A 19543-nucleotide genomic window follows, 5' to 3' on the forward strand; every position below is an offset into this window, starting at 1 on the left:
GCGACATTTCACACCACAATAAAATGCAATGGATGTGTTCTAATTTACGAATAGAACCTCCTCGATCTTCCATGTGATGGTCAGTAGAGCGACATTTTGGGGACGCCAATGAGCTCAAACAAATGTATTCCATAGGGCAACAACACATGACGTCGTCTCTGTGACCTCTCTCTTCATATGGATTGACTGGATGCTTACGTACGGATGATGTCATGCATGGAAAGCGCAACACTAAAATAACAGCATGGTCATAGGTGGGACGTGCGTAAAAGGCACATCAACATCCATTCCTGCCGCTGATGCACGCTTGATTCCATATGCACGCTCGTGGTCTGAAACTTGGGAGCATCCCACGAAGTGCACATCAGGCTTTGTGAAACATCCAGCGACAATAAATAATACAGTCTAGGCTACGATACATTAGAGTTGTCTACTCGGTTTGAATTGGGATACGGTGAACGGTTACCCATGAGCCGCGGCAACAGTGCGAACAGTGAAAGGACCAGCGGGATCTACTACAAGAATACTTGGACGAATACTCAATACATTTTTTGGAGAAAACGTTGACTAAATTGTCTCCCAAACGACCAGAACATGAAGAAAGGTCCTGCGAATTCAGGTATGTTGGGAAATGTGTTATTATTGTGGAATACACTATTGTGCGCCCAACCCTCAATTCCAAGTTGCTTTATTTCCAAATGATCTTGAAGGCTTGTTGCAGATGATGTGATATGTTTGAGTACATGTCTGTCTACTGTGTATTTTCAGCACTTAGTTTGATTCCTTTGTATTTTAATTATTTTAATATGAACCTCATTTTATATACATTTCTGAATATATTTTAGTTTAATGATCTATCGGCTAGTGTTTTTCCCTACATGTCTGCATATGTACCAACTATATCCCTGGATTACCCTGGATTTTCATTACTTGCATGACTTGTCATTAGACAAATCAAAGAGCCTACACTTAAACACAGGGAACAGTACAGGTCAGTTGCCTCTACTCCCTTTCTCTCCTTTTTATTATCAGACTATTTACTTTGATTTATTTTATCATTCTCTCTCTCTCTGTTTTCATTTTCTTCTCTCCCTCTGATCAATGTGTGTATGCAGACTGAGTGTACTCTACCTAGAGGAGAGCCCCCTGGACTTCTCTAGCCATTAAAGCCTCTGTCTCATTATGCATCATCCCTTTGTCCTTCTCCTTCCTGCTCTCTATGGCTGTGATGTGCTGGCCCTCTCTATGGCTGTGATGTTCTGGCCCTCTCTGTGGCTGTGATGTTCTGGCCCTCTCTGTGGCTGTGATGTTCTGGCCCTCTCTATGGCTGTGATGTTCTGGCCCTCTCTGTGGCTGTGATGTTCTGGCCCTCTCTGTGGCTGTGATGTGCTGGCCCTCTCTGTGGCTGTGATGTTCTGGCCCTCTCTATGGCTGTGATGTTCTGGCCCTCTCTGTGGCTGTGATGTTCTGGCCCTCTCTGTGGCTGTGATGTGCTGGCCCTCTCTGTGGCTGTGATGTGCTGGCCCTCTCTGTGGCTGTGATGTGCTGGCCCTCTCTGTGGCTGTGATGTTCTGGCCCTCTCTATGGCTGTGATGTTCTGGCCCTCTCTGTGGCTGTGATGTTCTGGCCCTCTCTGTGGCTGTGATGTGCTGGCCCTCTCTGTGGCTGTGATGTGCTGGCCCTCTCTGTGGCTGTGATGTGCTGGCCCTCTCTGTGGCTGTGATGTTCTGGCCCTCTCTATGGCTGTGATGTTCTGGCCCTCTCTGTGGCTGTGATGTTCTGGCCCTCTCTGTGGCTGTGATGTTCTGGCCCTCTCTGTGGCTGTGATGTGCTGGCCCTCTCTGTGGCTGTGATGTGCTGGCCCTCTCTGTGACTGTGATGTTCTGGCCCTCTCTATGGCTGTGATGTGCTGGCCCTCTCTGTGGCTGTGATGTGCTGGCCCTCTCTGTGGCTGTGATGTGCTGGCCCTCTCTGTGGCTGTGATGTGCTGGCCCTCTCTGTGGCTGTGATGTGCTGGCCCTCTCTGTGGCTGTGATGTGCTGGCCCTCTCTGTGGCTGTGATGTGCTGGCCCTCTCTGTGGCTGTGATGTGCTGGCCCTCTCTGTAGCTGTGATGTGCTGGCCCTCTCTGTGGCTGTGATGTGCTGGCCCTCTCTGTGGCTGTGATGTGCTGGCCCTCTCTGTGGCTGTGATGTGCTGGCCCTGTGCTGGCCCTCTCTGTGGCTGTGATGTGCTGGCCCTCTCTGTGGCTGTGATGTGCTGGCCCTCTCTGTGGCTGTGATGTGCTGGCCCTCTCTGTGGCTGTGATGTGCTGGCCCTCTCTGTGGCTGTGATGTGCTGGCCCTCTCTGTGGCTGTGATGTGCTGGCCCTCTCTGTGGCTGTGATGTGCTGGCCCTCTCTGTAGCTGTGATGTGCTGGCCCTCTCTGTGGCTGTGATGTGCTGGCCCTCTCTGTGGCTGTGATGTGCTGGCCATGTGCTGGCCCTCTCTGTGGCTGTGATGTGCTGGCCCTGTGCTGGCCCTCTCTGTGGCTGTGATGTGCTGGCCCTCTCTGTGGATGTGATGTTCCGGTCTCTCGCTAGACTGCACTCTATTAATACACACAGTGGTGTGTGTGTGTGTGTCACAGCATACCTCTGCTCACTAGCTCCTCTCAGACCCCATCTGTGCTTCCCACTCGTTCCCAACGTTCAGGACCACAGGACGGGCTCCTGGGATCAAGTGGATCAGAGAATCGGAAAAGAACACATGCTGATGCCAAAGTGTTTTGTTTTAGTGTGTTGGGATTCATGCTCAGGTCACAGTTGGCAATACACCACAAATAGATCAGGGAACAGGCTAAGCATCATTAAGTCAGTGTGTGACCTTTCAGATGGAAGGAGAATGGCCTTTAAAGCAGGACCTTTTCTTACATAGCATTATCCTCAGCAGTTTATGGAGTGCTATCAGTGATTATCACTGTATGTCGGCTCCTATCTCTGTTTATCATCCCAGAGACCTGGGAGAGCTCTGATACTGATACCAGCCCTCTCTTAGTGGTGGTGTTGAGACAAACCAGACAGCCTGTCCCAAAACACTCCCTAACCCTTCTCCTTGGGCCTATCCTTTCAATATTAAATCTGTAAGTTGTTAGCAATATGGTGGAAGGTCCCCCACTGCGCTGCTTTAACCTATCCAAGCCCTTCGGATCTGCTTATACTGATACCAGTGCTCTGTTAGTGAGGATGAGGCGAAACAGAGGCCCACTCTGAAGGGAAACGTACCCAGGGGCTTCTCTGCTTAGTTCAAGCTTTGCATGGCTGCGTCTTGATTAAAGGACCGCCACCGGCTCGGTTGCCTATATTTCTGAGCTGATTCTTCATGAGTTATGATGATGCTCTGTTCTAGCGGCAATTCTGGGCTTGTGTAGTTGTCACAAGTGGAGATGTTGAGAGAAATGGGGAGAAATGTGAAAAAGCACCAAAAAGGCAAAAAAAAAGCACCTGCCTCAGATTTGCAGTGGTCTATTTCGCGTTGCTGTGATTAGCGTTGGTCTATTTCGCGTTGCTGTGGTTAGCGTTGGTCTATTTTGCGTTGCTGTGGTTAGCGTTGGTCTATTTCGCGTTGCTGTGGTTAGCCCAGGTCTATTTCGCATTGCTGTGGTTAGCGTTGGTCTATTTCGCGTTGCTGTGGTTAGCGCTGGTGTATTTCGTGTTGCTGTGGTTAGCTCTGGTCTATTCCCCATCCCTGTGGTTAGCTCTGGTCTATTCCCCATCCCTGTGGTTAGCACTCGTCTATTTCCCGTCCCTGTGGTTAGCGCGGGTCTATTTCCCATCCCTGTAGTTAGCTCTGATCTATTTCCCATCCCTGTGGTTGGCGCTGGTCTATTCCCCATCCCTATGGTTGGCGCTGGTCTATTCCCCATCCCTATGGTTGGCGCTGGTCTATTCCCCATCCCTGTGGTTAGCTCTGGTCTATTCCCCATCCCTGTGGTTAGCACTCGTCTATTCCCCATCCATATGGTTGGCGCTGGTCTATTCCCCATCCCTATGGTTGGCGCTGGTCTATTCCCCATCCCTATGGTTGGCGCTGGTCTATTCCCCATCCCTATGGTTGGCGCTGGTCTATTCCCCATCCCTATGGTTGGCGCTGGTCTATTCCCCATCCCTATGGTTGGCGCTGGTCTATTCCCCATCCCTATGGTTGGCGCTGGTCTATTTCCCATCCCTGTAGTTAGCTCTGATCTATTTCCCATCCCTGTGGTTGGCGCTGGTCTATTCCCCATCCCTATGGTTGGCGCTGGTCTATTCCCCATCCCTATGGTTGGCGCTGGTCTATTCCCCATCCCTGTGGTTAGCTCTGGTCTATTCCCCATCCCTGTGGTTAGCACTCGTCTATTCCCCATCCATATGGTTGGCGCTGGTCTATTCCCCATCCCTATGGTTGGCGCTGGTCTATTCCCCATCCCTATGGTTGGCGCTGGTCTATTCCCCATCCCTATGGTTGGCGCTGGTCTATTCCCCATCCCTATGGTTGGCGCTGGTCTATTCCCCATCCCTATGGTTGGCGCTGGTCTATTCCCCATCCCTGTGGTTGGCGCTGGTCTATTCCCCATCCCTATGGTTGGCGCTGGTCTATTCCCCATCCCTGTGGTTGGCGCTGGTCTATTCCCCATCCCTGTGGTTGGCGCTGGTCTATTCCCCATCCCTGTGGTTGGCGCTGGTCTATTCCCCATCCCTATGGTTGGCGCTGGTCTATTCCCCATCCCTATGGTTGGCGCTGGTCTATTCCCCATCCCTATGGTTGGCGCTGGTCTATTCCCCATCCCTGTGGTTGGCGCTGGTCTATTCCCCATCCCTATGGTTGGCGCTGGTCTATTCCCCATCCCTATGGTTGGCGCTGGTCTATTCCCCATCCCTGTGGTTGGCGCTGGTCTATTCCCCATCCCTGTGGTTGGCGCTGGTCTATTTTCCATCCCTATGGTTGGCGCTGGTCTATTCCCCATCCCTATGGTTGGCGCTGGTCTATTCCCCATCCATATGGTTGGCGCTGGTCTATTCCCCATCCCTATGGTTGGCGCTGGTCTATTCCCCATCCCTATGGTTGGCGCTGGTCTATTCCCCATCCCTATGGTTGGCGCTGGTCTATTCCCCATCCCTATGGTTGGCGCTGGTCTATTCCCCATCCCTATGGTTGGCGCTGGTCTATTCCCCATCCCTGTGGTTGGCGCTGGTCTATTCCCCATCCCTATGGTTGGCGCTGGTCTATTCCCCATCCCTGTGGTTGGCGCTGGTCTATTCCCCATCCCTGTGGTTGGCGCTGGTCTATTCCCCATCCCTATGGTTGGCGCTGGTCTATTCCCCATCCCTATGGTTGGCGCTGGTCTATTCCCCATCCCTATGGTTGGCGCTGGTCTATTCCCCATCCCTATGGTTGGCGCTGGTCTATTCCCCATCCCTATGGTTGGCGCTGGTCTATTCCCCATCCCTGTGGTTGGCGCTGGTCTATTCCCCATCCCTGTGGTTGGCGCTGGTCTATTCCCCATCCCTGTGGTTGGCGCTGGTCTATTCCCCATCCCTGTGGTTGGCGCTGGTCTATTCCCCATCCCTATGGTTGGCGCTGGTCTATTCCCCATCCCTGTGGTTGGCGCTGGTCTATTCCCCATCCCTGTGGTTGGCGCTGGTCTATTTTCCATCCCTATGGTTGGCGCTGGTCTATTCCCCATCCCTATGGTTGGCGCTGGTCTATTCCCCATCCCTATGGTTGGCGCTGGTCTATTCCCCATCCCTGTGTTTGGCGCTGGTCTATTCCCCATCCCTATGGTTGGCGCTGGTCTATTCCCCATCCCTATGGTTGACGCTGGTCTATTCCCCATCCCTATGGTTGGCGCTGGTCTATTCCCCATCCCTGTGGTTGGCGCTGGTCTATTCCCCATCCCTGTGGTTGGCGCTGGGCTATTCCCCATCCCTGTGGTTGGCGCTGGTCTATTCCCCATCCCTGTGGTTGGCGCTGGTCTATTCCCCATCCCTATGGTTGGCGCTGGTCTATTCCCCATCCCTGTGGTTGGCGCTGGTCTATTCCCCATCCCTATGGTTGGCGCTGGTCTATTCCCCATCCCTGTGGTTGGCGCTGGTCTATTCCCCATCCCTGTGGTTGGCGCTGGTCTATTTTCCATCCCTGTGGTTGGCGCTGGTCTATTCCCCATCCCTGTGGTTGGCGCTGGTCTATTCCCCATCCCTGTGGTTGGCGCTGGTCTATTCCCCATCCCTATGGTTGGCGCTGGTCTATTCCCCATCCCTGTGGTTGGCGCTGGTCTATTCCCCATCCCTGTGGTTGGCGCTGGTCTAGTTTCTATCCCTGTGGTTGGCGCTGGTCTAGTTTCTATCCCTGTGGTTGGCGCTGGTCTATTCCCCATCCCTATGGTTGGCGCTGGTCTATTCCCCATCCCTGTGGTTGGCGCTGGTCTATTCCCCATCCCTGTGGTTGGCGCTGGTCTATTTTCCATCCCTATGGTTGGCGCTGGTCTATTCCCCATCCCTATGGTTGGCGCTGGTCTATTCCCCATCCCTATGGTTGGCGCTGGTCTATTCCCCATCCCTGTGTTTGGCGCTGGTCTATTCCCCATCCCTATGGTTGGCGCTGGTCTATTCCCCATCCCTATGGTTGGCGCTGGTCTATTCCCCATCCCTGTGGTTGGCGCTGGTCTATTCCCCATCCCTGTGGTTGGCGCTGGTCTATTCCCCATCCCTGTGGTTGGCGCTGGTCTATTCCCCATCCCTGTGGTTGGCGCTGGTCTATTCCCCATCCCTAAGGTTGGCGCTGGTCTATTCCCCATCCCTGTGGTTGGCGCTGGTCTATTCCCCATCCCTGTGGTTGGCGCTGGTCTATTCCCCATCCCTGTGGTTGGCGCTGGTCTATTCCCCATCCCTGTGGTTGGCGCTGGTCTATTCCCCATCCCTGTGGTTGGCGCTGGTCTATTCCCCATCCCTGTGGTTGGCGCTGGTCTAGTTTCTATCCCTGTGGTTGGCGCTGGTCTAGTTTCTATCCCTGTGGTTGGCGCTGGTCTATTCCCGATCCCTATGGTTGGCGCTGGTCTATTCCCCATCCCTGTGGTTGGCGCTGGTCTATTCCCCATCCCTATGGTTGGTGCTGGTCTATTCCCCATCCCTGTGGTTGGCGCTGGTCTATTCCCCATCCCTATGGTTGGCGCTGGTCTATTCCCCATCCCTGTGGTTGGCGCTGGTCTATTCCCCATCCCTGTGGTTGGCGCTGGTCTATTCCCCATCCCTGTGGTTGGCGCTGGTCTATTCCCCATCCCTAAGGTTGGCGCTGGTCTATTCCCCATCCCTGTGGTTGGCGCTGGTCTATTCCCCATCCCTGTGGTTGGCGCTGGTCTATTCCCCATCCCTGTGGTTGGCGCTGGTCTATTCCCCATCCCTGTGGTTGGCGCTGGTCTATTCCCCATCCCTGTGGTTGGCGCTGGTCTATTCCCCATCCCTGTGGTTGGCGCTGGTCTATTCCCCATCCCTGTGGTTGGCGCTGGTCTATTCCCCATCCCTATGGTTGGCGCTGGTCTATTCCCCATCCCTATGGTTGGCGCTGGTCTATTCCCCATCCCTGTGGTTGGCGCTGGTCTATTCCCCATCCCTATGGTTGGCGCTGGTCTATTCCCCATCCCTGTGGTTGGCGCTGGTCTATTCCCCATCCCTGTGGTTGGCGCTGGTCTATTCCCCATCCCTATGGTTGGCGCTGGTCTATTCCCCATCCCTATGGTTGGCGCTGGTCTATTCCCCATCCCTGTGGTTGGCGCTGGTCTATTCCCCATCCCTGTGGTTGGCGCTGGTCTATTCCCCATCCCTGTGGTTGGCGCTGGTCTATTCCCCATCCCTAAGGTTGGCGCTGGTCTATTCCCCATCCCTGTGGTTGGCGCTGGTCTATTCCCCATCCCTGTGGTTGGCGCTGGTCTATTCCCCATCCCTGTGGTTGGCGCTGGTCTATTCCCCATCCCTGTGGTTGGCGCTGGTCTATTCCCCATCCCTGTGGTTGGCGCTGGTCTATTCCCCATCCCTATGGTTGGCGCTGGTCTATTCCCCATCCCTGTGGTTGGCGCTGGTCTATTCCCCATCCCTATGGTTGGCGCTGGTCTATTCCCCATCCCTGTGGTTGGCGCTGGTCTATTCCCCATCCCTGTGGTTGGCGCTGGTCTATTCCCCATCCCTGTGGTTGGCGCTGGTCTATTCCCCATCCCTGTGGTTGGCGCTGGTCTATTCCCCATCCCTGTGGTTGGCGCTGGTCTATTCCCCATCCCTATGGTTGGCGCTGGTCTATTCCCCATCCCTGTGGTTGGCGCTGGTCTATTCCCCATCCCTGTGGTTGGCGCTGGTCTAGTTTCCATCCCTGTGGTTGGCGCTGGTCTAGTTTCTATCCCTGTGGTTGGCGCTGGTCTATTCCCCATCCCTATGGTTGGCGCTGGTCTATTCCCCATCCCTGTGGTTGGCGCTGGTCTATTCCCCATCCCTATGGTTGGCGCTGGTCTATTCCCCATCCCTGTGGTTGGCGCTGGTCTATTCCCCATCCCTATGGTTGGCGCTGGTCTATTCCCCATCCCTGTGGTTGGCGCTGGTCTATTCCCCATCCCTGTGGTTGGCGCTGGTCTATTCCCCATCCCTGTGGTTGGCGCTGGTCTATTCCCCATCCCTAAGGTTGGCGCTGGTCTATTCCCCATCCCTGTGGTTGGCGCTGGTCTATTCCCCATCCCTGTGGTTGGCGCTGGTCTATTCCCCATCCCTGTGGTTGGCGCTGGTCTATTCCCCATCCCTGTGGTTGGCGCTGGTCTATTCCCCATCCCTGTGGTTGGCGCTGGTCTATTCCCCATCCCTGTGGTTGGCGCTGGTCTATTCCCCATCCCTATGGTTGGCGCTGGTCTATTCCCCATCCCTGTGGTTGGCGCTGGTCTATTCCCCATCCCTGTGGTTGGCGCTGGTCTATTCCCCATCCCTATGGTTGGCGCTGGTCTATTCCCCATCCCTGTGGTTGGCGCTGGTCTATTCCCCATCCCTGTGGTTGGCGCTGGTCTATTTTCCATCCCTGTGGTTGGCGCTGGTCTATTCCCCATCCCTGTGGTTGGCGCTGGTCTATTCCCCATCCCTATGGTTGGCGCTGGTCTATTCCCCATCCCTATGGTTGGCGCTGGTCTATTCCCCATCCCTGTGGTTGGCGCTGGTCTATTCCCCATCCCTGTGGTTGGCGCTGGTCTATTCCCCATCCCTGTGGTTGGCGCTGGTCTATTCCCCATCCCTGTGGTTGGCGCTGGTCTATTCCCCATCCCTGTGGTTGGCGCTGGTCTATTCCCCATCCCTGTGGTTGGCGCTGGTCTATTCCCCATCCCTGTGGTTGGCGCTGGTCTATTCCCCATCCCTGTGGTTGGCGCTGGTCTATTCCCCATCCCTGTGGTTGGCGCTGGTCTATTCCCCATCCCTGTGGTTGGCGCTGGTCTATTTTCCATCCCTGTGGTTGGCGCTGGTCTATTCCCCATCCCTGTGGTTGGCGCTGGTCTATTCCCCATCCCTGTGGTTGGCGCTGGTCTATTCCCCATCCCTGTGGTTGGCGCTGGTCTATTTTCCATCCCTGTGGTTGGCGCTGGTCTATTTTCCATCCCTGTGGTTGGCGCTGGTCTATTTTCCATCCCTGTGGTTGGCGCTGGTCTATTTCCCATCCCTGTGGTTTGCTCTAATCTATTTCGCGTCACTGTGTAACAGTGGGGGTTCCTTCTCCCTCATCTACTCTCCTCCTCAGTCTTCAATTACTAACAACCAGTGGACATACAGTTGAAGTCAGAAGTTTACATACACCTTAGCCAAATACATTTAAACAAAGTTTTTACGATCAATTCCTGTACGATCACTTCATTTTAAGAATGTGAAATGTCAGAATAATAGTAGAGAGAGTGATTTATTTTTATTATTTTATTTATTTCATCACATTCCCAGTGGGTCAGAAGTTTACAAACACTCAATTAGTATTTGGTAGCATTGCCTTTAAATAGTTTAACTTGGGTCACACGTTTCGGGTAGCCTTCCACAAGCTTCCCACAATAAGTTGGGTGAATTTTGGTCCAAGCAACGAAGCACTGAGTTTGAAGGTAGGCCTTGAAATACATCTGCAGGTACACCTCCAATTTACTCAAATGATGTCAATTAGCCAATAAGAAGCTTCTAAAGCCATGACATCATTTTCTGGAATTTTCCAAGCTGTGTGAAGGCACAGTCAACTTAGTATATGTAAACTTCCGACCCATTGGAATTGTGATACAGTGAATTTTAAGTTAAATAATCTGTCTGTAAACAATTGTTGGAAAAATTACTTGTCATGCACAAAGTAGATGTCCTAACCGACTTGCCAAAACTATAGTTTGTTAACAATAAATTTGTGGAGTGGTTTAAAAACAATGACTCCAACCTAAATGTAAACTTTCTACGTCAACTGTAGATATTATTAGATATTTATTTCCTCACAGAGCAAGACATGTTTTGTGTCTGATGTCTCTGTGTCTCTGTGTCTCTGTCTTTCTACTAATGGGCTGGATGTACCCATGCTGTTGCCTATTTTCCAGTAACAATCTCCAAATGAAAGTGTGGTGGGGCCTCAGCAGAGTAAATTCACTCCCCATCTCTCTCTCTCTCTCTCTCTGTACACATGAGTGAACCCAGTCAGCTGCACTGTACACTGACTCCTCTCAGGATTCGTCCGCACACTGAATGGACCTTTTGTGCTCAGGAGTTGCTTAAGGGAGTGTTATGAACGTGTTGCACTTGCCATTTTTTAAAACTGGCCTCAATAATGAAGTGGGTGTCAGGTCTCTAATGTGCATTAGCAGCAAGCCTTTCAACGACTTAATAGCAAATAAAATGGCTTGGTGAAGCGTAACGTCCCCATCTGCATGATTTGTCATCAGGAAAATCGTTATCCTGACCCTCAGCGTTTTATATTCTAGTCTTCAGCTAAATTAGTACTAACAGGAAAGAGAGACCAGAAATAAATGTATTGTTAGTGTGTTTGAGTTACTAATCAGTAACAGTGTTTTTGTTTGTCAGATTGTTTGTGTGTGATGTAGTCGTCCCTAAGGGGGGCAGCACTCCCGGTGATGTCATTGATGTGAGGAAGTGACTAAATTATCTCAGTCCTGTGTACAGTATTTGGCTTAAGGAGGCTGTTGGCCCAGTTGCATCAGGTGTGTAAGTGCTGAATCAGATTAGTGCTGGCCTGGGACAAATGCCTGCATACTGTGTGAGTGTCCCTGGACCAGAATTGCGCAACACCATAGTAAAGGGATGCTGTTTATCGAGTTGAGCGACCCTGCATGTAATAAGGAACTTTGTATCTAGTTTTTCTCATTGGGCTCCAGTGTCTCAGCCATCCTCCTACTCAGTAGCACAACGGCAGATCCAGGTCCCCTCTTTTACATCTCCTTAACAATGTTGCCTTACAGTGAAGCCAGCTTGTTGCCTGAGTCTGAGACACTCTGTACTGGACCAAACCCAACTGTGGATCGTGCTTCCAATGGTTCACAGAGTTCGAGCATGGTGCTGGCAACACAAGGGTTGTGGATTAGACTTCCCACACGGGCCATTGGTTGTTAATGTGCGTCCTGTGTCATTGTTAATAATGTTGACTATTCTGTCTCTTTAGAATAAAGTGTCTGCTAAGTGACGTATTAACCTCTCTCGTTGATGAGTATCACACCAGAACTCCCACCCAGACCTCCCAAGGGACTTTGTGTTCTGTGAATTTGCGTATCCGCTCAAACGGTTCCATCTCCATTTCCTGCTGGAGAAGCTTTAAGCTTTCATTAGCCTAATCTTAAGCCCCGCCCTCATAGGAAGTAACCCATTACTTATTATGGCTCATTTGTCTCCAGTCTCCCCAGGTCCAGATGCCTCTATGATTAGCCTCGCTGTGCAGGAATGCCCACTGACGTTTTGTTTCGGAATGCCGTCAAAACCGCCGGAAATACTGTGGTGCGCTCTGTGACGTCATGAGCCAGTGTGTCAGAGTTCAACTCTATATAAGGATGTTGATTTGTGTAGCACGCATGACATTTTAGCTTAAAGCCTAGACCCCCAAAACCCCCCTCCACACACACACACACACATACTTAAAACAGGACACTGAAAACAGGGCCATGCCACTATGGCTTTGGGTGATGGGCTAGTGTTAATCATTATTTAGTTATATAACTTATATAAAACACACACCTTCTGTTGAGAGCAGATGTCATTAACATCTTGGGGCGGCAGCGTAGCCTAGTGGTTAGAGTGTTGGACTAGTAACCAGAAGGTTGTGAGTTCAAACCCCCAAGCTGACAAGGTCGTTCTGCCCCTGAACAGGCAGTTAACCCACTGTTCCCAGGCCGTCATTGAAAATAAGAATGTGTTCTTAACTGACTTGCCTAGTGAAATAAAGGTAAAATAAAAAAACATGGCATGACTAATGAGCTAGTCATTATTGCCAAGCAGATTAGCTTGTAAACATAATGCGGACAGTCATATTAGAGGGTAATATAGACTGGGTCAGTCATCTAATCAAAAGAACAGATTTTTCACCAAAACTGTTTATTGCATTTCCGCAGATGCATTAAAAACAGTAATTGTCTGAGTAATGGCGTGTGTTTTAAAAATAGTCGATTTTAAAAGTACTATGGTAGGTAATGTGGATGGCCATGTCAATTAATAGTTACATAATGTCCCAGTAGAAGCCACGTAGGGCATATTTAACGCTCTGAGGTCTTGTATTTATCTGGGAGAGCTCTGTGACCACACTCCACATGCACAGACACTACCACAGTGTGTGTGTGTGTGTGTGTGTGTGTGTGTGGAGACTGTTTGGGTCAGTGCAGCAGATTTAGACATCAGGAGCCTGCCATGCTGATTACAGGGGCACAAGCCACAAGGAACCACAGGAACTCTTTCTCTCTCTCTCTGCCTCTCCATTTCTCCCTCTCGTTCTCTCACTCCCTCACCATGACTCCGTTTAGTCTAATTCGCAGAGACAGGACAGAGGTGTGTGCATGGGTGGAATTATTGTGGACTACCTAGCCCTCATTCTTATTTGTCCATACACTCTGTACCCTGCTATGTGTTAGGCAGTACTTAGTGAATTGATAAGGAACCCAAGCCACTGTTGATTTGTTTTCTCAGTGTCAACAGTTGTCAGTATTTAACTCCATCTGTCAGTATTTAACTCCATCTGTCAGTTCTATCAACTCTATCAGCCATTCAAAATGCTAAGTGTGGTTCTGATAGCCTGAGCCCAAGATCTGTTTGTGCTGTCTCGCCAACTCCCTTGCTATGAGTGACACGCCAAACAAGTTGGAACACAAACAGATCAGACACTCAGGCTAGGTCTGGGCTAGGTAGAGCCGGAGACTCCCGGGCCTGGACCCGACACTGTGAGGATAGATCCCATTCTGGTCTGTCTGCTGCCAGCTTCCTCCAGGCTCTAATTACTAACTTATGGTGAGGAAATATCCAGCAGATAAACCCAGTACCACCACAGCCACGCTGGGGAGGGACAGACAGGCGGACTGCAGTCCAAGCACTTTTACAACACTTTGATTTAACTTCTTACTGACCTGGAATTGGGGTGGGGGGGACTTTTGGAAAGCAAAAAGTCTGTCTTTGAGTTAGAGTTGAGAAATGATTGTCCTGTGGAATGGGTTAGATTGTAGATACTAGTTTGTGTCTGTTTTGTCCTGTGATCAGCCGTTCCAAGAGTGGTTCCTCAGCCTTCGGGGCCTTGCTTATTCCGCTGTATATTGGCCATGAAATTCATTCTCTATTTGGTTATGAACTGGGAAGTGTAACTTCTCTCACTGACTGGTTTACACCAGATCAGCTTTAACCAATGAAAACCATTGAGAGATTTCTGGCAAACAGAACCGTCAAATACCAAGTCTAATCACTGTCTTATTGAAAGCAGGCCTTGCTCATTAACTCAACCACACTGACTCCACATAATCTCAATCCGCGTCTTTACATCGGGTCAATTGCCTTCTATCTGCCCCGTGGCAGGAAATGCCAATCTAGCGAGTGGGAATTAGTGCATGTGTGAGAGAGTCCTTAGATTCCCCCAGAGCCCCAGTGAGCCCCACTCACGCATCCCCTCTCCCCCAGCATTTGGACACCATCAGTGGGGAATATGGGGATTGGGGAGGAGCATGTGGCTGCCATCGGGAGCAGAGAGAATCGGGTGATTGGATCAAATCAAGGTCCCTCAATCAGGCTGTGTGTGTGTGTGTGTCATAGGCTCTAGATTAGCAGCTGCTGTATGTGTCGTAGCACGGTTTTTATTTAAGATGGTGACACTTTTTAGAACATTGCAGATAGAAATGAATATGTAGAGCTTATCGATTCCTGAATGTTGTAAGTGCATGATCCCCAGGCCAGCAGGTCTGGTTGTAGGAGCAGGGCAGGAGACACATGAGAAGGACAGGCCTGTCTGTGTCTGACAGAGAATAAGGGAGCTGCGCTGCGTAGCGCTGAGATGAGGTCATAGATTGTGGCTGCAGCGACGAATCGGGCACAGTCTGTTTTATTTTCTCTCTCTCCCTCGCTCCCCTTTTATTCTGCATCATCAGCTCTGTCTGTATGTTTAGGAAGGCGCTCTAAAATTGTGTGTGTGTGTGTGTGTGTGTGTGTGTGTGTGTGTGTGTGTGTGTGTGTGTGTGTGTGTGATTATGCCTGTGTGTATATCATCGGCCCCCTGAGGCCCTTCACCAGATGTGCAGAAGACATGCTCCTGCAGAGGGAACCTCCTCATCTCTCCTCCCTTTTACCTTCACTCTTCTCTTCTTCCTGTCCATTTACATTCAGTCCTTTCACTACCTCCTCCTCTCTTATATCTCTCTTTTCTCTCCCCCCTCCTCTTTAATCTCCTTCTGACTGTTCTTTCTCCTTCATAGTGCATCACCGCCCCATAGGCATGTCTATACTAGTGGCCCGCTGTGTGCTGGTCCAGTGCTTGACTCTTATGTAACTAAATGTAACATGTTGGGGGTCAGGCGTTTGGCCATAGGTCATGTACTAAAGTGACGGCTTCCATTTAATGTGAACCCTTTTTTGGGGCTTGTGTGATTGGTCTTGCATGGGTGCTTCTGTGTACATGGCTGTCCGCGTTCTATGCCCATCTGCCCTACTGCACAACGTGTGCTTGTGTGTTTACAGGATGTACGGTCATGCGAGAGAAATAACAGCCCTCTTCTGAATAACAGCCTTCCTCCGCAGGCTGTGTGTGTGTGTGTGTGTGTGTGTGTGTGTGTGTGTGTGTGTGTGTGTGTGTGTGTGTGTGTGTGTGTGTGTGTGTGTGTGTGTGTGTGTGTGTGTGTGTGTGTGTGTGTGTGTGTGCCCATTTGTGTGTGTGTGCCCATTTGTGTGTGTGTATGCCCATTTGTGTGTGTGTATGCACATGAGTGTGTGTGTATGCACATGAGTGTGTGTATGCAGGCACATGTACGTGTGTGTATGCTAGAGGTCAACCGATTAAACGGCATGGCCAAATTAGGGCCGATTTCAAGTTTTCATAACAATCGGTAATCGGCATTTTTGGATGCCGATTGCATTCCACGAGGAAACTGTGTGGCAGGCTGACCACCTGTTACACAAATGCAGCAAGGAGCCAAGGTAAGTTGCTAGCTAGCATTACACTTATCTTATAAAAAACAATCAATTTTCACATGGGGAGGCAGGGTAGACTGCAACCGGAAGGTTGCAAGTTCAAACCCCCGAGCTGACAAGGTACAGAGGTTAAATAAAGAAATAAACATAATCACTCGTTAATACACATGGTTGATGATATTACTAGGTTAACTAGCTTGTCCTGCATTGCATATAAATTAACAGGCACCGCATTGATTATCATCGAATCACAGCCTACTTCGCCAAATGGGGGATGATTTAAATTAACGAATGTACCTAACCATAAACATCAATGCATTTCTTAAAATCAATAGACAGAAGTAGATTTTTTTTTAAACCTGCATATTTAGTTAAAAGAAATTCATGTTAGCAGGCAATATTAACTAGGGAAATTGTGTCACTTCTCTTGCGTTCATTGCACGCAGAGTCAGGGTATATGCAACAGTTTGTGTCACCTGGCTCATTGCGAACTAATTAGCCAGAATTTTACATAATTATGACATAACATTGAAGGTTGTGCAATGTAACAGCAATATTTAGACTTAGGGATGCCACCCGTTCGATAAAATACAAAACGGTTCCGTATTTCACTGAAAGAATAAACATTTTGTTTTCGAAATTATAGTTTCCGGAAATAGTCGATGCGTCATAATTCCTATAATAACTACAACCTAAAACTTCTTAACGGGGAATATTGAAGAACTGGGAATATTGAACCTCCAGCTTTCATATGTTCTCATGTTCTGAGCAAGGAACTTAAACATGAGCTTTTTTACATGGTACATATTGCACCTTTTACTTTCTACTCCAACACTGTAATTGTAATTATCATTATTACACACCATATATATAGTAAAACAATCGGCCGATTTTAATCGGTATCTGCTTTTTTTTGGTCCTCCAATAATCGGTATCGTCGTTAAAATCATAATCGTTTGACCTCTAGTGTATGCGTGGTGTATGATTGACCTCAATTATTAGACTGGTCGATATTTTTATGTCAAGCAGTAGTAAATATCTAAAAAAGATTTCTGGCACACGCCCATCTCGGTGAACTAATCATCTCGGTGAACTAATCATCTCGGTGAACTAATCATCTCGGTGAACTAATCATATCGGTGAACTAATCATATCGGTGAACTAATCATATCGGTGAACTAATCATCTCAGTGAACTAATCATATCGGTGAACTAATCATATCGGTGAACTAATCATCTCGGTGAACTAATCATCTCGGTGAACTAATCATCTCGGTGAACTAATCATATCGGTGAACTAATCATATCGGTGAACTAATCATCTCAGTGAACTAATCATCTCAGTGAACTAATCATAACGGTGAACTAATCATCTCAGTGAACTAATCCATTGCGGAGGCCGTGGGGATGGCACAGTCCAAGAAGGGCAGTGTGGCTGCACAATGCACTTCTCTCTCCAGAATGAGCTCTCTCCTGGCAATTTGTGCACATTCATTGTTTCATAACTTCATTTTTTGAATTGTTTGAGTTTCATTGCTAGTGTCTATCAATTCCCCATTACATACAGTAGCTCACCAGAAGTACATTTTACAGTTAATTCCTACAATTTCTAATCTAAAACATTTATTTGGTTACGGTAATGTCTGTTAATGCATTCAATATATTATTATTCCAGTCGTTTGCCCGTTTCTCATTGTCGGAGTGGACACGTTGTTTGCAGAGCGCATAACCTATACTACACTTGAAAGAAACACGTTTTGGTTTATTTCATTCCGTTTACGAATTCTGTCAATTTAGCCATTGTCAGGAGCACTCCAAACAAAAGATGTTGAGTAAGGAAGAGCACCTGGTTACGCATAGAAGTAGGCCGGCCTATAGGCTTCTCAAAGTCATGTTTTCTTCACCTCAAACAGCGAGGAAGCAAAGTCTGTTTCTACATCCATTCAGACTAACAATAGTTCCTCAATGTATTTGAAAAGTCTTTCCAGCTCTCTCCCTTTTTCATAACCACTCGGTGTGAAATGAAAAATGGCCAACATCATAAAATGGGCCTACCTGACTACGACTTATCCCTTGCGCAAATAGCCAACAGCTGACGGCACAGAATATTTTATACAATGTTGCAAGGAGCATCAGGCCAGACCCAAGTTAATAGCCGATACAGTGTTGCAAGGAGCATCAGGCCAGACCCAAGTTAATAGCCGATACAGTGTTTCAAGTTCATTGCTGCCGGCTGAAATATTTTTAGTTGTTTGCTTTATAGGCTATTTTTACATGGCAATTACAGTTACTTTTTAGGTTTATCATTTTGCATTTAGAATTGGATAGAATTTTGATTAACCTCATGACAATGATTTGCTATACGGAGACATTATTATAAATAAAATAATTGTTCCACATAAATGTGCATATGAAAACCACAACTGGTACGCAGATCAGTAGAAATTGTAAGATAAATTGGCATTCCACGTGAGAAAGGTGGCCTACTACCTATTACCGGCAACTTCAGGAGAGTAATAGCAGAATCTGCGAAAGCCAGCGAGAGCTGGATGGTCGGGACAGGTTAAGGTTTTTTTCTTCTGGTTATCTTGTTCTCTGGCTCCCTCTTGAGTCATTTGTGTCTTATTTCATCAAACAGTGAGCTTAAAGCATAAGACAATGTGGTGGGAGGTTCTCCTCCAGCAGGCAGGTTGGGATGATTTAGAGGGGAGATGGTGAAACGTATGAGTGAGACCATCCCTCTACAGATGGACGCTGCTCTCTCTCTCTCTCTCTCTCTCCTTTCTCTACAGATGGACGCTGGAGCTGGTCTCGCTCTCCTTTCTCTACAGATTGGAGCTGGTCTCAGCATGGAGCCAGTACAGTACAGCCCTGTTGAGGCTTATAGTAAACCAACGTTGAGTCAGAGCTGGCTTACCGCAGCACCACTGTTTAAATACCGTACACATATCATACATGAAAAAGTGTGTCACCAAAAGATACTGCTGTTTTGTTAGCTGTCTGAGTGTCACAAATAGGAAGTCACAGATTGTCACTTGTGTGTTTGTGCATGTGGCCGCATGCGTGCCTGCTTGCATGAGTCTGTGTGAGAGGCCACAATGCTTTTGGGCTCAGGCCAAGGGTCTGACTCGATCTCGCCTGACCAGCTGAGCACTGACTAGGTCCAGGGTAGACCGGGTTAGTGCTGCCATTTGGCTGCCCTAAAGACTTCTCCTTAATTAAAACATGTCATAAGCATTCATTGCATTCTACTAACTTTGTTATTGCGCAACAGCTTTAACAGAAAAGGGATCTTTTTATATATATTGCTAGTATTGGCCCAGATTAGCTCTGCTTTAAATGTCTGAGGACTAAGCAGCATGAGACCCCCCCCAACACCACACACACACACATGCTAAAACACACACACGCACACACACACACACACACATGCTAAAACACTCGTGCACAGTGCAGGATTTGGTGGAATCAGCCAGGGGCCTTAAAACCGGGCCTCTATTTTTGACAGACTTGGGTAACATTGACAAACACCATGTGGATGGAAGTTGGCCTCTTCCTTATGACTGAGTTCCTCTTTAATTCAGCATAAAAAAGTGAGAATTTAGATCTGATCTGTTTCTTTGTGTGACCTTTAGTAACCACACAGTACACGTGTGTGTGTGTGTGTGTGTGTGTGTGTGTGTGTGTGTGTGTGTGTGTGTGCGCGCACACGCATGGACACACCAACACACACACACATAGACACACACCTACAAAATCCACACACACCCCTATCCCTCCATCCAGTCCCTCTACTCCCCCACACAGACACAGGGCCATATGACATGAGCAAGGAGGTGCAGCGGAGGGGGAGAGACATACAGTACGTCTCCACAGAGCTGGTTTAGGTCAGAA

At 49.0% G+C, this 19543-nt stretch overlaps 1 protein-coding gene across 1 annotated transcript in view; it reads left to right on the forward strand.

Annotated features, from left to right (window-relative positions):
- The first annotated feature begins 435 nt into the window (after positions 1-435).
- Positions 436-19543, forward strand: part of LOC118364833 (septin-9-like) — an 86092-nt gene continuing 66984 nt past the window's right edge. Inside the window, exon 1 of the mRNA XM_052490384.1 lies at positions 436-619. Coding sequence (XP_052346344.1) covers positions 595-619 — 25 coding nt within the window. The 5' untranslated portion in view covers positions 436-594. The remainder of the gene's footprint in view (positions 620-19543) is intronic.

Source organism: Oncorhynchus keta, chromosome 32 (assembly GCF_023373465.1).
Source record: "Oncorhynchus keta strain PuntledgeMale-10-30-2019 chromosome 32, Oket_V2, whole genome shotgun sequence".
Taxonomy (NCBI): Eukaryota; Metazoa; Chordata; class Actinopteri; order Salmoniformes; family Salmonidae; genus Oncorhynchus; species Oncorhynchus keta.